Source organism: Rhinatrema bivittatum, chromosome 6, assembly GCF_901001135.1.
Source record: "Rhinatrema bivittatum chromosome 6, aRhiBiv1.1, whole genome shotgun sequence".
In the NCBI taxonomy this organism is placed as follows: domain Eukaryota; kingdom Metazoa; phylum Chordata; class Amphibia; order Gymnophiona; family Rhinatrematidae; genus Rhinatrema; species Rhinatrema bivittatum.
In genome coordinates, this window is record NC_042620.1 from 359718214 (window position 1) to 359742747 (window position 24534).

Genomic DNA, 24534 nt, shown 5'->3' on the forward strand with positions numbered 1-24534 from the left:
CTAATTCGTTTCATTCAGGGAGCCCCAAAATTAATCGGGGGCCCCCCCAGAATGAAATGAATCTTATTTATTCATTTCGTTTTAAACTAATGATTCGGGCCTAAATTTGACTCGAAGCTGGGGCCTCACCTAGGGCATAAGCCGAGGCCCAAAGCAGAGGCCATGGCCTAGGCCCGATCGCGACGTCAGGGTCTCGACAGAGGCACAGGCTGATGCTGGGGCCTCTGCCAAGACCCCCAAAAAATTTAACAGAAAAAATAAACCTTACCTTATCTGTTGGGTATCCACCAAATGACGGGTCCTGAAGCCAGGGCCAAGGCCCAGACCCAGGCCTGATGCTGCAAGCAGACACAGAGGCCGGGTCCTGACGCTGGAGCCTCGGCCCAGACCCAGGCCCAATGCTGCGACCAGACCTGAAGGCCTTGCATAGCTGAGCGTGCAACCTGACCCAGGTTAATTAACTCCGATGCATTCACCCCAGCAGATGGTGTCATTTGGCTTGGAAGTGCCAAAGAAAGAAGAGGACAAAGAAAAGGATCCGAGGCCTGGGCTCCGAAGTCTGGGCCTGGGTCTGAGCCTAAGCCCCAACGTCAGGACTGGGCCTCCAGGTCGGGTTGTAGCATCGGGCTTGGGTCCGGGCCGAGGCCCCGGCATCAGGACCTGGCCTTCAGTTCAGGCTGAAGCCTTGGCCTTGTGTGCTTTCAGCCTCCATAAGACCAAGGCTTTGGCTTGGGCTTAGGCTGAAGCCAGTAGATTCCCACCAGACTGGGTAAGTGGGGACTGGGGAGTCTAGTAAAAATCTTTGCATACTTTCTTTTATTTATTTATTTATTTATTTATTTATTTATTTATGGGTTCTTTTATACCGAGGTACGTATAGCAATACATCACCTCGGTTTACAGTGAAACAATAACTTAGCAACCAGCTTTACATATAACAGATCAAACATAGTAAACGATTAAACAGAGAGGTCTTTACATAATAAATGCTAACTTCATTAACAAAAAACTATTAGTTAATAATATTTAGGTATTGCGCGGGAGCAGATTGACTGTAAAAGTAAATACTAAGGCCATATTATAGTCGAAATACAGGGTAGAAGGACAGAGGAGGTAGGGACTAGTTGTATGATAAAGATTCATAGTGTGAATGCTTGTTCAAACAGCCATGTTTTAAGGTTTTGTTTGAAAGTTTTGTGACAGGATTCAGTACGCAGGTCCAGCGGCATGTTGTTCCAGATATTGATACCAGCAATGGAGAAGGAGCGGTCTCTGGTAGAAACGAGTTTGATGTGTTTTTGAGGATGGACAGCTAATTTTGCTTGGTGAATACTTCTTATAGGTCTGTTGGATGTGTGAAATGTGAACTGATCGGAAAACCATTGCATCTCTTGGTTGTGAATTGATTTGTGGATGAGTGAAAGAACTTTGAATGTAATTCTGTAGGATACTGGTAGCCAATGTAGGAACATGAGTGCTGGAGTAATATGTTCATGTCGTCTTGTATTCGTAATTAGACGTGCAGCCGCATTCTGCAACATCTGTAGAGGTTGAATTGTGCTTTTTGGAAGACCCAGTAGTAGTGCATTACAATAGTCAATTTTCGGTAGAATTGTAGCTTGTAATACAGTTCGGAAATCTTGAGGATGTAATAATGGTTTAATTCTTTTCATTGTATGTAGCTTGAAGAAGCCATTCTTAGTTGTGGTCGAGATGAAATTTTTTATTGTAAAATGATTATCAATCATGACCCCAAGGCTGCGGACATGTTTCAGTTTAATTTGATCTGTAGTTGAAGAAGGAGATTGAGGCGGGTTTGATGAGGTGTTCTTTTGTGGTGTTATTATGAGGAGTTCCGTCTTGTTGGTGTTGATTGCGAGAAAGTTTTCCATGAGTAGATTTTTTATTTCGGTAAGTGCAGATTCCCAGTTTTTTATGGCATTAGTAAGGGAGTCCTTGATCGGGATAATGATCTGGACGTCGTCGGCATATATAAAATGATGGAGATCCAATTTCTTCAGTAGTTTACAGAGTGGCGATAGATATACATTGAATAAAGTTGAAGAAAGGGAGGATCCTTGAGGTACACCTTGTGAAAGATTTCTAGGTTTAGACGTATGATGTCTCATCTTGACACTGTAAGACCTATCTGTTAGGAATGATTGTAACCAGGATAAGGCAGTGCCGGTGATGCCAATTTGAGATAGGAGGGAGAGGAGCGTATAATGGTTGACTGTGTCAAATGCGGATGAGATATCAAGTAGGGCAAGAATATAAGAGTGACCAGTGTCCAGTGATTTTAGAATGGAGTCTGAAAGGGACACAAGCAGTGTTTCAGTGCTATGGTTCTTCCTAAATCCGTATTGGGAAGGAAAGAGTAATTGATTTTCCTCTAGAAAGTCAGTTAGTTGTTTGTTAATAACTTTTTCTAGTACTTTTGATAATAAAGGGAGGTTCGATACAGGTCGAAAGTTGGCCGGTTCAGATGGATCAAGATCAGCTTTTTTAAGGGTAGGCTTTATTATGGCATGTTTGAGTTGCATGGGGAAGACTCCTTCGGTAATAGATTTGTTAATGATGTTTGATATTGCAGGGGCGATTCTTGTAGGGATGGACAGGAGTGTTTTAGTTGGCATGATATCCGTGGGGTGTAAGGCTGGTTTGATTCTTTTTAGTATAGCCTCGATCTCCGAAGCAGAAGAAGTTTCAAAATTTGAGAGTTTGGTTGAATCACTTTGGGAGCTTGTAGGTGGCAGGGTTGTTGGCCTATATGGCGATGTAAAACGAGCCATTATCTTAGATATCTTATCCTGGAAATAGTCGGCTAATTTCTCACAGTTCTTTTCGACTTCATGTTCAGTTGCACCAAATGTACCCAAGATGTGCAATAGGCACAAGAACTGGGGTGGAATTTGGTAGAGGGCATCCTGAACCCTAATGGGCAGGCGGAAGGGTGTTGGTACATCAAGTTGTAAAAAGGTTGTGCAAGACAGACTGGCCGAAGATGGAATCTTGTCTTCCGGCCTTGTCTAAGCAATAATGCGCTGTAAAGGTATGGAGGGAACTCCAGGTAGCAGCCCTGCAAATGTCAGGAAGCGGCACCGATCGTAGGTGTGCTACTGAAGTTGCCATGGCCCTCACAGAGTGTGCTTTAACACGGTCTTGAAGTGGAATGCTTGCTTGTTGATAACAAAAGGAAATGCAGTCCACTAACCAGGAGGAGAGAGTCTGCTTATCCACAGGCTGCCCCAATTTGATGGAATGGAAAGAGATAAACAATTGCGTGCTTTTCCTGTGGGCAGCTGTACGGTCTAGATAGAATGCTAGAGCCTGTTTACAATCAAGGGTATGCAGAGCCTGTTCTCCTGGATTGGAGTGGGGCCTGGGAAAAAGGTAGGTAGTATAATGGATTGATTATTGTGAAACTCCGATACTACCTTAGGTAAGAACTTAGGGTGAGTGCGGAGTACTGCCCGGTCCTGCAGAAGTTTAGTGTAAGGTAGATAGGTAACTAGGGCCTGTAACTCACTAACTTTGCGAGCAGATGTTATTGCCAAAAGAAAGATCACTTTCCATATGAGAAAGCGACGATCACAGGATTGGAGAGGCTGGAACGGTGGTTTCATGAGCCGACCCAAAACCAGATTGAGGTCCCAAGAAGGGGCCGGAGGACGCAGTGGCTTGAGGTGAAGCAAGCCTTTCAGAAAACGTGTTACGAGGGGTTGTATCGAAATAGGAATGTCCCCGACACTGTACTGCACTGACATGCATTCTGATGGAGGACGTTTTTAGACCTGATTCTGACAAGTGCCAGAGATAGTCTAGAAACTTCATGGTGGAACAGGTAAAGGGATCAAGGGATTGAGAAGAACACCATGACTTAAACCTGTTCCATTTGTAGAGGTGAGACTTTCTCATGGAAGGTTTCCGTGAAGCAGAAGTACTGCAGGACCGGGCAGTACTCCTCACTCACCCTATTGGAGTTTCACATTAATTCGGAGAAAATTCTTTTTCACTCAACGCACAATAAAGCTCTGGAATTTGTTGCCAGGGGATGTGGTTAGTGCAGTTAGTGTAGCTGGGTTCAAAAAAGGTTTGGATAAGTTCTTGGAGGAGAAGTCCATTAATAGCTATTAATCAATTATACTTAGGGAATAGCCACTGCTATTAATTGCATCAGTAGCATGGGTTCTTCTTAGTGTTTGGGTAATTGCCAGGTTCTTGTGGCCTGGTTTTTGCCTCTGTTGGAAATAGGATGCTGGGCTTGATGGACCCTTGGTCTGACCCAGCATGGCAATTTCTTATGTTCTTAAGCAATCAGGACATGGGAAACTGGGTTTGAAAGGTTAAGTGGTTGAAGAATTAACCTTTCAACATCCAGGCCATCAGGGACAAAGCTTGAAGATTGGGGTGGCGTAGGCACCCGTTGTTCTGAGGGATCAGAAGCGGGTCTGTTCCCAAGAGAATGTGCCTGCGAATGGAGAGATCCTGAAGTATTGGAAACCATACTTGGCGAGGCCAGTGAAGTGCTATCAGGATCATGCATCCTTTGTCCTGACGTAACTTCACGAGAGTCTTCAAGAGAAGTGGAAGTGGAGGGAATGCATATAGGAGACCGGTTGCCCATGAGAGGGAGAACGCATCTCTTGGCTGAGAGTGTTGGCTGTGAGTGAGAGAGCAAAAGTTCTCTATTTTGCGGTTCTGAGGTAACGCAAAGAGGTCTATGTGAGGGTAACCCCAATGTTGGAATATTGAGTCCGCTACAGTGGAGTTGAGGGACCACTCGTGTGGTTGAAAGGCGCGACTCAGCTTGTCCGCCAACACATTGTCCACTCCCGGCAAGTAGGTGGCCCTGAGGTACATCGAATAGGAGAGGGAATCCGCCCATATCTGCGCAGCTTCCTGACACAGTAGGTAGGAGCCTGTCCCTCCCTGTTTGTTGATGTACCACATGGCCACTTGGTTGTCAGTCTGAATCAGGATGACCTGACTGGAAAGGCGACCCTGAAAGACCCTGAGAGCATATCTGATTGCTCGCAGCTCCAGGAAATTGATTTGATGTTTGGCTTCCTCTGGAGACCAAGTTCCTTGTGTCTGCAAATCGGTGACATGGGCTCCCCAGCCGAGGTTGGAGGCATCGGTGGTGAGAATTATTTCAGGGTCTGGAACCTAGAAGGGTAGGCCTTCCAGGGTAGGAGGAGATTGATCTGATTTTGCCACCAGGCTAGAATCTGTCGAAGTGAGTCAGTAATGTGGACAGTGGTCGATAGAGGTTGGACAGACTGAGTCAATTGTGACCTCAGAGTCCACTGCATGACTCTCATGGCCAAGTGGGCCATTGGGGTAACATGTAATGAGGACGCCATATGTCCCAGCAGGCTGAGGAAGTGGCGTGCAGTCGTGCGGTGCTGAGACTGTAGCTGGTGTGCGAGAGAGGTGAGAGCTCGCTGTCGAGGCAGAAATGCCTTTGCCTGCAAGGTGTCCAAGTCTGCCCCTATGAATGATAAAGTTTGAGATGGGACTAAGCAGGATTTCACGTAGTTGACGAGAAATCCTAGCGAAATCAGAGTGTGTAAAGTAAGACGTAGGGACGACAGAGCAGCTTGCTGAGTGGGAACCCTGATCAACAAATCGTCTAAATAGGGGTAGACGTGAACACCTTGAGTCCTGAGGAAGGCTGCTACTACTACGAGGCACTTGGTGAAGACTTGTGGTGCAGATGCCAGGCCAAATGGTAGCACTTGGTACTGATAGTGCTTGGGGCCTACCAGAAATCTCAGGAACCTGCGATGAGATGGAGCTATCGCAATGTGTGTGTACGCGTCTTGGAGATAGAGAGAGCAGAGCCAGTCTCCTTTCTACAGAAGAGGAAGGAGGGAACCCAAAGTTACCATCTTGAACATTTCTCAGTGGAGGTACTTGTTGAGGGCACGTAGGTCCAGAATTGGACGAACGCCGCCTGATTTTTTGGGGATTAGAAAGTACTGGGAATAGAATCCTAGGCCTTGTTGGGAGTAGGGCACTGGCTCTATTGCTCTGGACTGGAGGAGGAGGGAGACCTCCTGCTCCAGGAGTAGTGAGTGGTCGGATGTTCTCCACGTTGGCAGAGGTAGGGAGTCTGGTGGTATGGAGAGAAAGTTCAGGTGATAACCCTGAGAAATTATGGCAAGGATCCATTGGTCTGAGGTGATTCTTCATGGAGACCTGGAGCAAGCAGCCCCGGCTCCGGAAGGGAAGAAGGAGGCAGAGGCCTAGCCAGAGGGACCACCATTAAAGGCGGAGTCGCAGCTCCCGATACCCGTCCGGGTGAGGGTTGCCTCGGTGACCCGGTCGCAGAAAGGGTCGGTGCCTTTTCTGGACGGGGTTTCTTCGATGGCAGCTCGGACGATGGCGAGGTCGAAGATTTTCCTACCTCGATGGTCCGAGACTTGCGGTGTTGATGCCTATGTTTTTCTCTATGATCCCCTCAGTCCTGAGGGGGAGTAGAGGTAATCGAAGGCCAAGAAGTCGTCGACGCCGGCCGGTCACTGGCCGGTGGTCAATACTGGCTCGAAGTGGACGGTGCCGGTTCAGACGACGTCAATGCAATAGACGGCGTGGAGTTTGAGAACAGAAGAGAAGTTCAATTTTCTCCATTCTGGCCTTGCGACCTTTTGGTGTCATTAAGGCACATTTGGTGCAAGTCAGGACATCATGCTCGCACCCGAGACACATTACACAGACTTTATGCGTGTTTGTTATGGACATGGTGCGAGTACAGTCCGGGTAGTGACGGAACCCCGATGCCATGGCCTTTTTAAAATTTAGCCACGGTATGGTCGATGGCCAGTAGGCCACAAAGGCCAAACTCGATGGGAATCGACCAAAAATAGGTAAAAACTTACCGGAGTACCACAGAGTCAAAAAATTCGAAGGAGGGACCCCTCTGGGGTATGAAGTTTTCAGTAATTCTGTGAAGAAAATTCCTGTCAGGAATCTCTGTGGAGCTCCTTAACCTGCGTGGCTACTGCTGCGCGGAAAAAAGAAGACTGAAGGGGGACCCCTGCTGGCTGCAGGTTTAGTGCCATGCTGGGCATGCCCAGTAGGTGCCAGTCAAAGTTCTAGAAACTTTGACAAAAGTGTTCCATGATTGGGCTCCATCCTATGATGTTACCCATATGTGAGGATTACCATCCTGCTTGTCCTGTGAGAATAGCTTATCCATAGCCTTTGCAACTTTGAGACCCAAATCTGGAGTATCCCATTCTCTAAAAATCAAATCCGTGCCTGAGAAATGAAAAGGAAAAGAGGAAGGTGGTCCACGGAGACCCAACAATACTGGGTCTGAAGATCCAAGCCGAGATTCTTCATGGGGAGCCTCAATACCCAACTCCCTTAAAATAGCGGGAATGAAAGGTGCTAACTCTTCCTTCTGAAGAGACGGACAACTTTCGGGTCATCCCTTTCCACAACATGAGAACCCTGGGGAACCCAATGTGACTGGTCTGGATCCCCATCAGCCCCCATCGGAGGCTGCGAAGGCTCATCCATACCATCCGGGCTATCAGAATCGGAGGAGGTAGTAGAATCAGGCTGAGGAGACACTAACCTCAAAGGACGCTTAGTCGTAGAGGGTTCAAGTCCAACCTGAGACTTAGCCCTTTTCTTAGGCACGGCCGGAGAATCCAATGGCAAAGATTTATCCAGCGCTCTCTTTTTCCCTGCTCTCCGTGCCTTAAAAGCCCTATGGAGAAGCAGTACAAAATCTGAAGAAAAGAGTCAGAGGAAGAAGCATCTGTAACCCCATCGGGGTTTGAGGGGATAAAGATGGCGGGAGAATCCCCTCCCCCGCTGCTGACAGGGCTGCCGAATTTGCAGACTTGAGGGAATTTAAAATGGCGCCCATTCCTGCGCTCAGCGGGAACAGGACTAGAGAGGGAGACTGCAAGCCCTGAAAAACCCCGGAGACTGACTGGACCCTTAAAACAACCCTCAAGAGTTGTGGAGGCTCCCTCTCCCCCAGACACACAATTAGAGCAAAGGCTCTCCCTCGACAAGCGCTCATGCATGGCTCCACAAGCCCGACAAGACCGCGGCATTCTTTTACCTCCAAAGAAAAAAAATTCAAATTTTCCACCGCAAAAAAATGAATGAAAACTCATGGTCCTCAGAAGACTTAAACCACTCCTAACAACTGCTAACTTTCGATCAGTACTACAAGCGTTGATATTTGCAAGCACTGATTATTGTAATGCACTTCTACTAGGTCTACCATACACCTCACTAAGACCACTGCAGGTTTTGCAAAACACAGCTGCGAGTTTTAACTGGCAAAAGTAAAAGAGAACACAGCAAGACTAACAACACAAGTAAGAGAGAGGGTGCTATCGTTGGCAGGACCCATCCTATGGAACTCCATGCCCTTGGATTTAAGATTACAAAGACAGTAAAACCTTTAGAAAAAGTTTAAAAACCTGGCTCTTTAAACAAGTTTTTCAAAAAGAGAAGGGAGAATAGAAGCCAAGGATGGGCAAAGCATGTATAATTAAACAACCACACACACACTGCAGAATCACTAAGTGTGTAGATTTTAAACAGATAGCGCAGCATCACTAAAGGACAAGTTACAATTATAAAGTTAGTTCTGTATTTAAAACTGAGATAGAGAGACATGGACATGACTCATCCCATTTAACAATGAACATTGATCACAAACTATGTTACCGAAACTTATGGCACCTATGTAAACGGACGAATTGTAGTATCATTACTTTTTGTGCCTTAATGTAAACCGATGTGACGGTCCCCACCAAACGACGGTATAGAAAAGATTTAAAATAAATATTAGCTATGAGGTGATTTGGACTCACATTTTGGATGCGCTAATCCCTGTATTGGATCAGGGGTTATAGACGTGCATCCAAAACATGCGTCCAATCATTTGTTATTGTGCGCAGCAGCTAGCGCACAGTATTGCATTGGCCCCATTGTTTTAAAAAATAAATGACAGGAGAAAGAGAATACTACTTTAAAATACTTTACTGAAGGTACTGGGATTGAATAATAGTAATTAGATCTACTTAAAGGATCTGCCAGGTACCTGTGACCCAGGGTCACTGTCAGAGACAGGATGCTGGGGCTTGAAGGATCTTGGTTTGACCCAGTATAATTCCCCCTTGGTGGGGTGCACTACAATAAGGGGGTCACACAGTTCCCCAGGCTGTTCCTCAAAGTCCTGGACCCCTCTCACTCTCAAATATATCTCACACCAGTGGGGGGAGGAGGATTAACCTTCTGGGCCCCTGGTACTATGGTGAGTAATACAGTCTCTGTCCTTAACTCCCCTCCCTCCCCAAGTTGGTCAGTATACTCACAGTAGAGAAGGTCTTCTAGGGGATGAGGCGTGTAAGAAACTACAGACTCATGAAGGATGTTCAAATAAAAGTTTACTTAAAGTTTGAAAATTAAGATCCAGGCCAAAATGTTGAAAATCAAAAATAACATCAGGAAAATCAGAATAATAAACATAATGGTCTCTTTATTCCTGGTGCATCCCAAGTTCTTCTCCTAACTGAACCTGTGTCCAACTCTAGAATTCCTTTCCCTTGGAGGGTAGGATAAGCTCTCTCAAGTTCCAGCATGGAACAAGGGCTGAAAAGGATGATAAAACCCCTTGTTTAAAACAGTTCTTAAAAAAAAAAGATAGATAACTCCAACAGACTCTGAAAAACCTCCAAGTCTCCACACTCTCCAACCCATGCTGCAGACTGATCACAAAGGCAAAAGATCCAGAACCCGGCCCTTCAAGATAACTAGTTCAAATCCAAAAACTTCAAAAATCTTCCAAAACTTATACATCCAACTTTCTTTGAGTACAATCTACCTGGTTTGCAGAAAGTCCTCTGGGTTGGAAGAAAAACCATCACCATCGCAAACTCCTCACCCTCTGGCTATGAGCGTGCTCCAGGGGCAATTTATACCTCTGAGCCACTAACCCACAAAAAAGTGGAGATAAAGCAAGGGGTGAACTCCAAGGATATAAAACCCCTCTCTAGATGGACAATATAGGGGAAAACCTAAGGTCACGCCGGCATGGCATTTCTTATGTTCTTATATACCACAACAGTTTTAAAGGTAAAAATAATGGGGTAGATTTTAAAAGAAGCGCGATCAGCCTACTTTTGCTTGCGCATCAGACTCAAGCAAAAGTACGCTGGATTTTAGTAGATACGCGCGGAGCCGCGCGTATCCACTAAAATCCTGGATCGGCGCGCGCAAGGCTATCGATTTTGTATAGCCTGCGCGCGCCGAGCCGCGCTGCCTCCCCCCGTTCCCTCCAAGGCCGCTCCGAAATCGGAGCGGCCTCGGAGGGAACTTTCCTTTGCCCTCCCCTCACCTTACCCTCCCTTCTCCTACCTAACCCACCCACCCGGCCCTGTCTACACCCCCCCCTTACCTTTGTCGGGGGATTTACGCCTCCCGGAGGGAGACGTAAATCCCCGCGCGCCAGCGGGCCTGCTGCGCGCCGGGCCGCGACCTGGGGGCGGGTACGGAGGGCGCGGCCACGCCCCCGGGCCGTAGCCACGCCCCCGTACCCGCCCCCAAAACGCTGCCGACACGCCCCCGGAACGCCGCGACGACCGGGCCCGCCCCCCGACACGCCCCCCTCCGAGAACCCCGGGACTTACGCGAGTCCCGGGGCTCTGCGCGCGCCGGGAGGCCTATGTAAAATAGGCTTCCCGGCGCGCAGGGCCCTGCTCGCCTAAATCCGCCCGGTTTTGGGCGGATTTAGGCGAGCAGGGCTCTGAAAATCTACCCCAATGAAATAAAGAGGTAAAGGTTAAAAAGAAGCAAAAAGAGAAAAAGAACAGGAAGGCTTATATTTTGAAAAAAAAATAGCTAGTACAGTTCTTTCAAAGAAAAGCTAAATAATAGGATGGATACGTGGAATCAAATTTGCACAGCATCCATCGTTTTCACAAGATTAAACAAGTAGGTCAACCTGAGCTAATTACAAAGTTGAACAAATGTTAATTGGAAGAAGTTTGAGAAATTTTCAGTTGGCAGGAAGGAAATTGTGCAGAAAATTAGCTGATGAGTCCACTAAATTTATATTTCACCATAACAATAATAAAAAATAAGTGCTCAATAACTAGAGAGAAATGATGGCAATTTATGTCAAAAGTGTCAAATTGATGGCAAGAAAGTGTATTTTCACGTTGATATTTGCTGCAAAGTCCGTAGATAAAATTATTTGTAAACTTTTCAATTATGTGGCCAGTCTTAAATTACCCATTAAATGTAAATACCCCCTATATGTAAACCCCACTCAAAAATGAGTGATGTTCCATAAATTTAAGGAGATTTTAGCCCATGCTTGTCCCTGTACTAAGTAAGCAGTAAATGTATAAGCAGGGATGGTAACTTTCAAACTGGCATGCAGGCGCACATTGACATTTGTGCACCGGCATGCGATCAGGGACGCGGCTATTTTACAAATTGCACACACACATACGCGCCCAATTTTATATAGGCGCTTTGTGTGCAAATCCCACTTCTACTAGGGATTTTAAAAGGGGTACACACCCACGCCATTGCCAGTTTCACTGGCTAATTCAACTCTTCCCAGTTATGCCCCTGGTATACCCCTAAGTTATCCGGCTAAATTCTAACTTATTATCCGGTAGAATTTAGATGAATATTTTCTGAGTTATTCAGCCAAATGCTTTTGAATATGGCCCTCAATGTGTACAGTTCTCTCAAACACAATTCCCCCTCTTTTCTTTATCTTTGAAAATTTGCAGACTATGCCTAATAATAATTACAACTGGAGCTCTTTTTTTTTTTTTTAAATATTAGAAGGAATGTATCTTTTTAAATACAGTACATTTATGGTGTCATAGGACTAAGGAAAAGGAAGGGGAGAAAGAAAGAAAGTTATTGGCTCGGTGCTCGTGTTAGGTTTGGTGGTCCACGGGCGCCTCCCGACACCCCCCAGCTCTCTCTTTCACCCACGCGGCAGGATGCCGCACTTCCATGGGACAGGATGCCGACGCTCAGCCAGGCCTCCCCTGGGCATGCATGAAGCCTGATGTTATGATATTTAAAGAGCCTGCAGAGGGAAATCCCCCAAGATGACCTTTGATGACCTCACAGGCTCAGGCCTATAAAAGATCTTCGCTCTCTTCCACACTACCTCAGCAACAGGTCTCTCTACTCTGTAGTAGTGTGTGTTGCTCCAGCATCTGACTCCTGATCCAGCGTTCTTGTCTTCAGTTCTTCAGCCCAGCGTCCTTGTCTTCTGTTCTTCAGTGTATCCCTCATTACCCACCTATTCTTCTCCTTGCCTTCCTACCCTGCCTATCTGTCCCACCATTTTCTTCGGATGGATACCTGGTATTGACCACCACCTGACTCTGGATACGCTTGATTTCCACCTGCCACTGACTCCTGCCTTCCACCGGATATGCTTGACCTTCACCTACTGCAACCCAGCTATCTCAACGGATCTCTCCACCAACAGCAGAGGCTCCCACCTAAGATCTGCCGGCCCCAGAACCCAAAGGCTCAACCTGATGGGAACGGGGGCTGGTAAAGGCGAAGCTCCAGCTGGGCCTCTGCTTCATCCAGGTCACCCTGCCGACAGTGAGGAGCTGCAGGGCTCCTCTCTCCAGGTTGCATCAACCCTGTCTCAGCCTAAGGATCCACGAATACAGCAGCTAAGCTCTGTGACTGTTATCTACCCCTATCATTTTTACTTCTACACAAGATAAAAAACAAGAAAAAGCACATTAAGGGAGTTAATTTTTAAAAGGTTTCTATATGTAGAATTGAAAGTTTATCCGTGTAATTGGCATGTATGGTACAAGCAGTATTATGTAAAAGCCTGATATATGCATGTACTAGTAGTGACATGTGAACATGTAAACAAAAAAGAGCTATGTAGGGGCATTTTTGGGTGGGGTTTAGCAATTCATGCACAAGTTAGTATTTTGTAAGCGATATAAGAGCACACATTACCAAACTTACACACACACCTTCAAGCCTATTAATTGAGTCAAAGAACTGAAATTGCACTTGTCTTTTGCCTGCAGCTTTTGTATGGGAGGACTGGGTTACATGGTGGAGAATAAGGGTGAAGTGCTGGTGGGCTTAGTTGAGCTGGTGAAAGTGCAGGTGATCTGGTGATTAAAAGTATGAGCACAAGTAAGTTCATTGGCTGAGTATACACACACTTAATAAAACACCCTACCTCTGTGCTTAAACTCTGCAAATTTGTGCACATTTTGCATGCAAAATATGTGCCTATCCTTTCCTAAAATAGATATAGAAAGTATGCGGCTCTCTGCATGGGAAAAAATGTGCACGTACTGAAAAATATGTGTGCGCCTTTGAGGCGGTGAGACGCGTTTTTTCAGAAACTGCATGGCTCCCTCCATATAAAAACTAAGGGCCTGATTTTAAAAAGAATTTACATCTTAAATATGGGTTTTACACATCTAAATGCACTTTACCAGTGTAAGTGGCTTTTTGAAAATTGTTACAGCATATGCCATTGAATTGTCCATAGGATTTACCTGTGTAAGTGCACTTTACACGTGCAAATGGATTTTTAAAATTGGTCCAATAGTATGCTCATTTACACATGTAACTCCTTTGAAAATTCACCTGTATGTTTTTTAATTTTATTTTTCACTGAACAGATGTGTATTTTTGAAACGCAGATGTAATGATGTATGACGCACTGTGGTAGGAAAAGTGGGCCCGACAGAGGTCGTCACACTGATTTAGGGGCATGACTGGTATGTTGTGAATGAGAATTTCCATGTACAGGAGTTGCATACACAATTATCATGCTAAGGAAAGAAGTGAACTAAAAAATGAATTCTTGCCCATAATATTTTACAGTAAAGAAACAGTCACAATGGGATCAATTTTTTCTGAGTTTTCCAATAAGTCACATGAGTTTGCAGCTGAAAATTTGCCAAAACCTAGCCAGGCATAATCTGCAGTGATGGGCTAAATTGACCCCCTCCTTCCAGGAATGCCTCCAGAGCCTCTCTTCATTCATCTGCCTAGTGGACAAATTTAACTGTCCAGCGGGGGAAAGTTTTCTATAGGAGCTTTACCTGGTTAATTTCCGAAGTTAGCTCGGTAAACCTTTGGACTAATTTTATGATATGACTTTTGCATCAATTAAATTGTCAGAGCTCCTGAACGAGATATTACCCTTTTCTCTCTTCCTGTAAATAAAATCTACAGGGTTTATCCCAGACTTTGATTGTGCTCTAAGGTTTATCAAAATTATACAACAGAATTAAATAAACAGGAAAGCAAATTGGGCTAGCCAGCTGGGCCTTATGGATAGGGAAATACCTACAGTACCTGAATGCAATCCACTTTGTAGTGTCAAAAAGTGGAATATAAATCAAAATAAATAAAATAAATAATGGTCCTTATCTGCCATTGTATCCTATGTTTCTATGAATTCGATAATCAAAAAATGTGGTTTGAATATTGCCCAGCCCCTGCCCATACACTGTGAACCCCTGAGGAAAATGGGCAGGGACAGGGCAGGGAAGGAGATTTCATTTTGAAATTTCATGAACTTTGCACCTGCTTCAAGGTACAAAAATTCCCTGCTTTCTTCCGCAGCCTGCACTGCCAAAGGGAAGCTCTGTGGGGAGTTTGCCCTTTGAAGATGAACTTGCAGGCCCATGGGTATTAAGTACCAACGGCTAATCAATGTTCCAATGTTTTAGCAGTTTCACCAAAATTGGTAATTTCTCTACAGACTAGCCGACCTCTCCACCCACCCCTCGCACCCCCCCTCCCCGATGTAATTATGTAAATATGTTCACCACTCATGACCACGATCAATGTCTGTAAATATGTTTATTTCCCTTTCCCCTTTCCCTTTGCTTGAATTTTCCAGGCTCTCCCTAGAGCCCCTATTCTCTTTCTCATATTTTCTCCAGGTTCTCCCCTCCCATGTTCTATGTAATTTCAAACTTTCGTTACATTGTAAACCGATATGATGTGTATTTTAATGTTGGTATAGAAAAGATGTTAAATAAAAATAAATAAATAAAAGAATACAGTGTCCTGCACTCAGGGAATCTTGCACTTTGTGCTGGTCCCTAAGTCTCTCCCCCATTTTATGCAGTCTATTGTATGCTGAGAGGCCAATCTGATCAACATGGAATTGTTATTCCCTGCATTTGTAGAGCTCTTTTTATCATTATAATGTTGGATTAGAGTTAATTGTGTTCCGATGTGTTGACCTCTGAACTGGAAATGATTTACGCTATGCAAAGTTATGTGAAATATATAAGTACCAATAGAAAAGTCTCTCCTCCATTTTGTGCAGTCTGCTGAAGGGCATACAGTGGTATCCCCCTAAGGTGCCACCTGAACTCTGATCGTTTTATGCTATCCCTCTGTGCTTGTTTCATTCCAGATGACATTCAATTAAATGCTTTGTAAACATACAGCAGAGTTGGTACCCAGTCTTTAAAAGAACTGAGGCTAACTGGCTGTCAGGATTGAATCTCTCTCAGAAAAAGACAGGAGAGTGATACCAGTTACACAAGCTCTCCACAGTTTCATTGTTGCCCTCAATATATAATAGATGTATGGGTGCTTTAATTATATGTGCGTCAGTTTTGTTTTATTTTATATGCTCTGGATTAGTGCTCTGTTCATTTTTTATACTATGTTCTCCGCTATGGACTATTGTTGATTAGTGGGTAACAAAGGGCCTCATTTTCTAAAGTATCGCAGGCCTGCGATACTTTAGGGAATGAGGGGCGGGGGGACAAAACGGGGGGCGGGCCTGCGCTAGCCGGCAGCTATCGCACCGTCGCGGTGCGATTGCTGCCGGTTTCGCACCCAATAGCGCCTCCATAGGAGGTGTAGCTATTGGGAGCGAACTCGGATGCGAAAAGCGCAGTTGGCCCCGGTGACGCCCTGACTCCTCCTCTTCCGGGGCCAACTCCGCCTCCATTTTGGTATCGCACGCGAAAAGGGACATTTCGCGTGCGAAACGTCCCTTACCACGTGCGATACGTTTAGAAAATAAGGCCCAAAGTTTGCTAAATATATAAAATAATGAAACAGATCACATATTGATTTTGGTAGATCATTCGGGAATGTCAGACTGGATGCAAAAAGTGCTACATTTTGCAGTGCGGACAAGCATATTGTAGGTAATATTGGTTAAATAAATATTCATCTTCTGTACTTGAATAGACAATTCCATTTTCAATAGGGATGTGAATCGTGTGCCATATCGTCTTAACGATTGAAATCGTGTGGCAGGAGAAGAAAATCGTGTTAGGCACGATTATTTCGTTGAAAAATCGTTAAAAATCGTTTTTTCCGATTAGTGCGCACTAAGAGGAGTTAGTGCGCACTAACAGAAATTGATACAATTTGACACTTTTCAGGTCAGTTAAGGTCAGTTTAGGAATGAATATGTATTCCTATTGGCTGCCCTCTTATTTATTCATGTTACCAAGGTTCCCACTGACAGTATATGGGAGATGGGAAATGGAAACAGTTGGTAGCTTGACAAAAAAAGTAATGTGATCCGTCAATGTGACTAGAACTTGTGCCCTAACCCTGATACCAGGGGTGTTGTGATCTTCCTGCACACAGTGCCCTAACCCTGGCACCAGGGGTGTTGTGATCTTCATGTACACACAGTGCCCTATCCCTATTAATACCAGGAGTGTTGTGATCTTCCTGCACACAGTGCCCTAACCCTGGCACCAGGGGTGTTGTGATCTTCCTGCACACAGTGCCCTATCCCTATTAATACCAGGAGTGTTGTGATCTTCCTGCACACAGTGCCCTAACCCTGGCACCAGGGGTGTTGTGATCTTCATGTACACACAGTGCCCTATCCCTATTAATACCAGGGGTGTTGTGATCTTCCTGCACACAGTGCCCTAACCCTGGCACCAGGGGTGTTGTGATCTTCATGTACACACAGTGCCCTATCCCTATTAATACCAGGAGTGTTGTGATCTTCCTGCACACAGTGCCCTAACCCTGACACCAGGGGTGTTGTGATCTTCCTGCACACAGTGCCCTAACCCTGACACCAGGGGTGTTGTGATCTTCCTGCACACAGTGCCCTATCCTATACCAGGAGTGTTGTGATCTTCCTGGACACAGTGCCCTAACCCTGACACCAGGGGTGTTGTGATCTTCCTGCACACAGTGCCCTAACCCTGACACCAGGGGTGTTGTGATCTTCCTGCACACAGTGCCCTATCCTATACCAGGAGTGTTGTGATCTTCCTGGACACAGTGCCCTAACCCTGACACCAGGGGTGTTGTGATCTTCCTGCACACAGTGCCCTATCCCTATTAATACCAGGAGTGTTGTGGTCTTCCTGCACACAGTGCCCTAACCCTGACACCAGGGGTGTTGTGATCTTCCTGCATGCAGTGCCCTATCCCACCTGCATTACTAGTGAGAGGCTGGCTTCACAGACAGGGGGGAGCTTCCTGACCCTCACTCCTCCCCTCCCCATGTCCCAGCCAGTGAATGGTGTGTGGGTGAGGGGGGGGGGAGGATGGTGAGGCTGAAACAGCTCCTTCCCTGCATTACTAGTGAGAGGCTGGCTTCACAGACAGGGGGGAGCTGCCTGACCCTCACTCCTCCCCTCCCCATGTCCCAGCCAGTGAATGGTGTGTGGGTGAGGGGGAGGGGGGGAGGATGGTGAAGGGTGAGACAGCTCCTTCCCTGCATTACTAGTGAGAGGCTGGCTTCACAGACAGGAGGGAGCTGCCTGACCCTCACTCCTCCCCTCCCCATGTCCCAGCCAGTGAATGGTGTGTGGGTGAGGGGGGGAGGATGGTGAAGGGTGAGACAGCTCCTTCCCTGCATTACTAGTGAGAGGCTGGATTCACAGACAGGAGGGAGCTGCCTGACCCTCACTCCTCCCCTCCCCATGTCCCAGCCAGTGAATGGTGTGTGGGTGAGGGGGGGAGGATGGTGAAGGGTGAGACAGCTCCTTCCCTGCATTACTAGTGAGAGGCTGGCTTCACAGACAGGAGGGAGCTGCCTGACCCTCACTCCTCTCCTCCCCATGTCCCAGCCAGTGAATGGTGTGTGGGTGAGGGGGGGGGGGGAGGATGGTGAAGGGTGAGACAGCTCCTTCCCTGCATTACTAGTGAGAGGCTGGCTTCACAGACAGGAGGGAGCTGCCTGACCCTCACTCCTCCCCTCCCCATGTCCCAGCCAGTGAATGGTGTGTGGGTGAGGGGGGGGGGGGAGGATGGTGAAGGGTGAGACAGCTCCTTCCCTGCATTACTAGTGAGAGGCTGGCTTCACAGACAGGAGGGAGCTGCCTGACCCTCACTCCTCCCCTCCCCATGTCCCAGCCAGTGAATGGTGTGTGGGTGAGGGGGGGGGGGAGGATGGTGAAGGGTGAGACAGCTCCTTCCCTGCATTACTAGTGAGAGGCTGGCTTCACAGACAGGGGGGAGCTGCCTGACCCTCACTCCTCCCCTCCCCATGTCCCAGCCAGTGAATGGTGTGTGGGTGAGGGGGGGGAGGATGGTGAAGGGTGAGACAGCTCCTTCCTTGCATTACTAGTGAGAGGCTGGCTTCACAGACAGGGGGGAGCTTCCTGACCCTCACTCCTCCCCTCCCCATGTCCCAGCCAGTGAATGGTGTGTGGGTGAGGGGGGGGGGGGGGGAGGATGGTGAGGCTGAAACAGCTCCTTCCCTGCATTACTAGTGAGAGGCTGGCTTCACAGACAGGGGGGAGCTGCCTGACCCTCACTCCTCCCCTTCCCATGTCCCAGCCAGTGAATGGTGTGTGGGTGAGGGGGGGGGGAGGATGGTGAAGGGTGAGACAGCTCCTTCCCTGCATTACTAGTGAGAGGCTGGCTTCACAGTCAGGGGGGAGCTTCCTGACCCTCACTCCTCCCCCTCCCCATGTCCCAGCCAGTGAATGGTGTGTGGGTGAGGGGGGGGGGAGGATGGTGAGGCTGAAACAGCTCCTTCCCTGCATTCTAGTGAGAGGCTGGCTTCACAGACAGGGGGGAGCTGCCTGACCCTCACTCCTCCGCTCCCCATGTCCCAGCCAGTGAATGGTGTGTGGGTGAGGGGGGGAGGAGGATGGTGAAGGGTGAGACAGCTCCTTCCCTGCATTACTAGTGAGAGGCTGGCTTCACAGACAGGAGGGAGCTGCCTGACCCTCACTCCTCCCCTCCCCATGTCCCAGCCAGTGAATGGCGTGTGGGTGAGGGGGGGGGGGAGGATGGTGAAGGGTGAGACAGCTCCTTCCCTGCATTACTAGTGAGAGGCTGGCTTCACAGACAGGGGGGAGCTTCCTGACCCTAACTCCTCCCCTCCCCATGTCCCAGCCAGTGAATGGTGTGTGGGTGAGGGGGGGGGGGAGGATGGTGAGGCTGAAACAGCTCCTTCCCTGCATTACTAGTGAGAGGCTGGCTTCACAGACAGGGGGGAGCTGCCTGACCCTCACTCCTCCCCTCCCCATGTCCCAGCCAGTGAATGGTGCGTGGGTGAGGGGGGGGGGGGGGGAGGATGGTGAAGGGTGAGACAGCTCCTTCCCTGCATTACTAGTGAGAGGCTGGCTTCACAGACAGGGGGGAGCTTCCTGACAAAAATAACAAAAATAATAAACAAACAAGTTCTAGTCACATGAGTGATGATCATCACGTTACTTTTTTTGTCAAGCTTCCAACTGTTTCCATTTCACATCCCCCCAACCATTACCTCAGTGGGAACCTTGGTAACATCAATAGATAAGAGGGCAGCCAGCCAATAGGAACACATATTCATTCCTAACTGACCTTTACTGACCTGGAAAGTGTCAATTTGTATCATTTTCTGTTAGTGCGCACTAACTCCCGTTAGTGCGCACTAACACGATTTAACGATTTTTAACGATAAATCGTTAGAATTTCTATTGTATTGTGTTCTATAATGATTTAATCGTTGAAAAACGATTCACATCCCTAATTTTCAATATTATTTCCCATCATGATATCACATAAGAAAAATTAACTGTAGATAAAGAGAATTATCCTGAGACTTTTCATGTTCATCATCTCTGATGCCACTTTTAGCACTATTCATGTCAAAAAGATATTTGATTTCATCAAAGCACAATCAAGTTAGGTCTTTGATCCAAAGTTAATTAAATTTACAATTTTGGTTTGCAGTCATTTTTATATCTACTCCTGTTCATGAATGCAAACATTAACTAAAGTAAGATGCACAGAATATTAAACATTACTCTGCATTAATTATCATATAGAAAATTTTGCTTAGAGCAAAGCTTTGCAATTAAATTAAACTAACAGTTGCAAGTTTTGTACAATCATGAAGTTACAGGGAAAGTAATTTTTATAGGTTTTTATGTGGATAAACAGTTGTTTATTCACAAAAAATTGTCCTCCTCACCTCCCCTTCAATACAAGTACTTGTGCCAAAAAAGAGGTGATGTAAGGTTGGGGGAAGGAGAGTACACATCCATACTTTCTGTGTGTAAATTTGCACCTGCTTCAAAGCAGATGCAAAAATATGTGGGGACTAAATACCTGCCGTTTTTCCTATGGCCTGGATTTTCAAAGGGAAACACCATGTGGAGTTTCCTTTTGAAAATGTTTCAGTGGTATACATGGGACTGCAAGCCCTGCATTTAATTAAAAAAAAAATTGCTTCCCCAGAGTGCTTAAAAATAGCATATCCCAGAGTTTAACTAAAAAAAACAAACCAAAAGAACACCCAAAAATAACAAATATGAGCTCTAATTTTCAAGTCATTGGCCAAGTTGTACACTTAGGGCTGAATTTTCAAAAGGACTTTCTCTCATAAAACTGACCCCTAGATTCATCAAAATGCTATAATTTTACAACCTGCAATAAGAAACGTTTTTGTACCTCTTGCTGGTGAGAGAGAGAGAGCTTTCATAGTAGTCAACCTTTTGTCACTGCAGGAGGGCCAGCTAATAACTTGAGGTGAGGTTTCGGTGGTGGTTTAGGGTTTTGGGGCCAGTTTTACATGCAGAGTGAGATGTATGAATAGCACAGTACACCTCAGTGAGGATTTGATGTCATTTGGAGTGAGGAAAGTCTCATTCCAAGGTGAGATTTCTACAATGTTCTCTTACCCTAGCTTGATGTATCAAGAGAGAACATTGTAGAAATCTCACCTTTGTGAGACCTTCCTCACTCCAAATAACGCCAAATCTTCACTGAGGTGTACTGTGCTATTTGTACGACTCACTCTGCATGTAAAACTGGCCCCAAAACCCTAAACCACCACCAAAACCTCATCTCCAGTTATTAGCTGGCCCTCCTATTGTTACGACTATCCAATCCGGGAAGTGGATCCTTGGGCCGGCCGGCCAGGAAGGACGACCGGGAGGCAGAACACACACTGGGCTGACGAGCTTCACCTGGAAACCCGTGATTCCTCCAGAGGAGCTGTAGGAACCCGGGTCGCTAGGGCTTAGGCGTCTTCACCCTGGAAGTCCGAGGTCCCCCCAGGAGGAGCCCGTAGGGACCCGGACCGCTGGGACTTAGGCGAAGTACTGATGAACCCAGGAAGAGTGTGAACCGGAGTCAGGACTGGCTGCAAACAGGCAAAGTGAAGTCACGGAGCTGAGTCAGGACTGGAGGCTGGCAGCGGAGACGGAGTCACGGACCGGAGTCGAGGCGGGCGGCAGTCAAGCAGGGTTGGAGTCACAGGCAGAAATCAGGGCAGGCGGCAAACTGGCAAAGTCAAAGTCACGAGCTGGAATCAAGGCAGGCGGCAAACAGGAACCAACGATTAAGCAAGCAGAATACAAGGCAGGCAGGCAGGAATCAGGAACCGACAGGAGGCAACTAGCACTTCAGAAAGTGACCTCGTTGCTAGGCAAAGATAGAATCCCCGGGCTCGGTTTAAATCCCCCTTACTGGCGTCTGACGTCATCAGGAGGTGGATTCTGACATCCGGGGCTGCACCAATAAAACGGAGGTCCTCGCGCGCACGCGTGGCACTCCAAGGGGGCAGAGTCTTCGGCGGCGTCTCCCTTGTGGAGACGCCGCCGAAGACTCTGCCCCCTTGGAGTGCCACGCTCCGAAGCGGTTTTCAGCCGCTGCCACGCGGCTCGAGAGGCTCGGGGACCGGCGAATCGCGGCGCCTCAGAAGGAGGTAAGGGCCCGGTCACTGCCCCAGTGACCGGAATCGCAACACCTATAGTGATATAAATAGTTGACTACTGTGAAGGCCTCCCCAGGGGTGTGCTCTCTCTTGCTCTCTCTCTCCCCCTCTCCCAAATTACAATCTTTATTACAAATTGCATTACGGGCATTGTGCACAGATTAACACCAGGAAAAAAAGGTGTAGTTATTTCCAGAGTGCGTTACGCTATCGCACTGTGCAAAAATGCCCTTCATTTTCATTAATCATTTTCATTAATTCATTTTCATTCACCCCCCCTAATCCCGCCCCTATGAAAAATTTGCGTAATGCAATACCATTACTATCGCATGCGTTATGGCGTTATCACGGGCATTAACACCATAGCGCATTTTGATAAATGACCCTATTAGTTTTATGTGTGGGCTTCTGAAAATCACGAAGGGGTTTTTTGTGTGTAAAAGTACATGCAGAATTCACACGCTTATATTCACATGCAGAATCTTGGTGGGGAAATCTTTTACATGCATACTTCTGAAAATCAGTATTATGCGGGTAAGCCTGTCTTAATATTCACAGCCCTAATTTTCAAAGCAGAATAATGTGCATAAGTCTGTTTTGAAAATTTTTGGGTTAAAGTAAGGAAGTACTTTTTACTCACTTAACCCTACACGCTCAGTTATAAACACTCCCTCTTACCATAGTCATTTCAGCACTTTTTTTCCTTGCCAAGCATGCAGTTTTATTAGTGTAATTTGCTTGTCTGAATTTAGAAAAATTATTAGAAGAAAAATATTGTGCAAGTTAATGCATTTCACTTGAAAAGACTCCTCAGACAGTTCTGTACTTTGCCAAGAGAAAGCCCTACCCTCAAACGCCTTTCAAATGCCGAGAGACTGCCTTTGCTCTGCTCTTTCCTCTGCCGCCACTCAATCAGATTTGGGCTGTGTTCTCCAGGCAATGAGATGTTGCACTTTCCTAGGGTGGGGTTGGCGACATCTGCCAGCATGTGGGGCTCTGTATTCAGCGTGATCTCCATTCCGCTGGCAAAGGTGACCCGAAGAGAACCATCCGGATTGACACGATAGATACTCTGAGTGTTTTCTGCCAACAAACAAACAAACAGACAAAAGAACAGAAAAGTTTAACTCACTAGCCTTAGGAAAAATAAATATTATGTGAAAGGGTTATCTTGCACATAGCACACACATAGACAGGAGTAGAGAAAACAGTTGATTTTATTTATACTTTTGCTATTCAGAATCTGAAGGCCTTCTCACGTATAAAGAAAGGTGCAAGCTTTCATTATGTTTAGCTCTTGATGTTTTCTTAGTACAAAGACCCTTTGTTGCTCTTGAAGGTCTTCCATTTTCCTGATGTTCACAGGGATGGTAACTTTCAAATCGGTGCGCCAAACTTTGAGCGGGCTCGTGTATGTGCTTGTAAATGCCGCTTCTACTGAGTAACTCGGGGATTTTAAAAGGGACGCACGTCAACACTATTCTCAGTTTTACCAGTTCATCCCCTGTTCACCCATTTAAGAGACAGGTCCTCAAACCCCTTTTACTAGCCTTCACTGTCTCCGGTTATCCGTGACCCTAAAAATCCTGCAGATCTGCCTGTCTTTATTTTTAACCTTCACGTCATCCGAAGCAGAAGTAAAGTTGTGCAGCAGGGGGCGCACGACGGATTGCATAACTATTTACGCTCACATCTCGGATTCACGCCTCACAATGCTCACGTCCCGCCCCTTTTTGAAAGCTTCCGAGATGTGGGCACTGCGGCATTTATGCTCGTATCCAGGCGGTTCTTAAAATCTGCTCAGAGCGCATGAGCCCGATTATTTGCGTATCCCCCGATTGATGTGCGCACCGGGCTTTTGAAATTTACCTTAAAGCATTTACTTTATTTTGTCCTTTGCTTGTATATCTTGCACCATGTTTGGATTGCCTTTGAAGGCCCTTCTGCTTTTTGCTGATAAAGGACTTGCTATTATTGGAACTCAAATGCGATTCGTGTAAAGGTTAGCTAATCTTAACTGGTAGTTTCATAGATATATCAACAGAAAAGAAGAGAAGAATACAGAACATGAGGAAAATATGTTGACTATATCTGTGCCCCCAGTGCGTATCCACCCATGCCTATTTTAATAGCAAACTTTATTTTTCATTAGAAGTAAAGAATCATGCTGGACAGAGAATCAGTATTTTCAGGCAGTCTTATCATGTGTTTGAACTCAGAGCTGCAAGGGGTAAGATAAAAAGTTAGAGCCAGAGGCTTAAATATCTTGAGGTACTAATCTGTGGGAGCCATGGCTACTGATAAAATATGCATCAATAAGGAGAGAGAAAACTGCCTCACATCATAGTGTGTTGTCAACA

At 46.5% G+C, this 24534-nt stretch overlaps 1 protein-coding gene across 1 annotated transcript in view; it reads right to left on the reverse strand.

Moving 5' to 3' along the window:
- Positions 1-23251, reverse strand: part of LOC115094623 (teneurin-1-like) — a 78924-nt gene extending 55673 nt beyond the window's left edge. The window contains exon 1 of the mRNA XM_029607877.1: positions 23022-23251. Within this exon, the coding sequence (XP_029463737.1) occupies positions 23022-23192 (171 nt within the window). The 5' untranslated portion in view covers positions 23193-23251. The remainder of the gene's footprint in view (positions 1-23021) is intronic.
- Positions 23252-24534: the final 1283 nt, after the last annotated feature.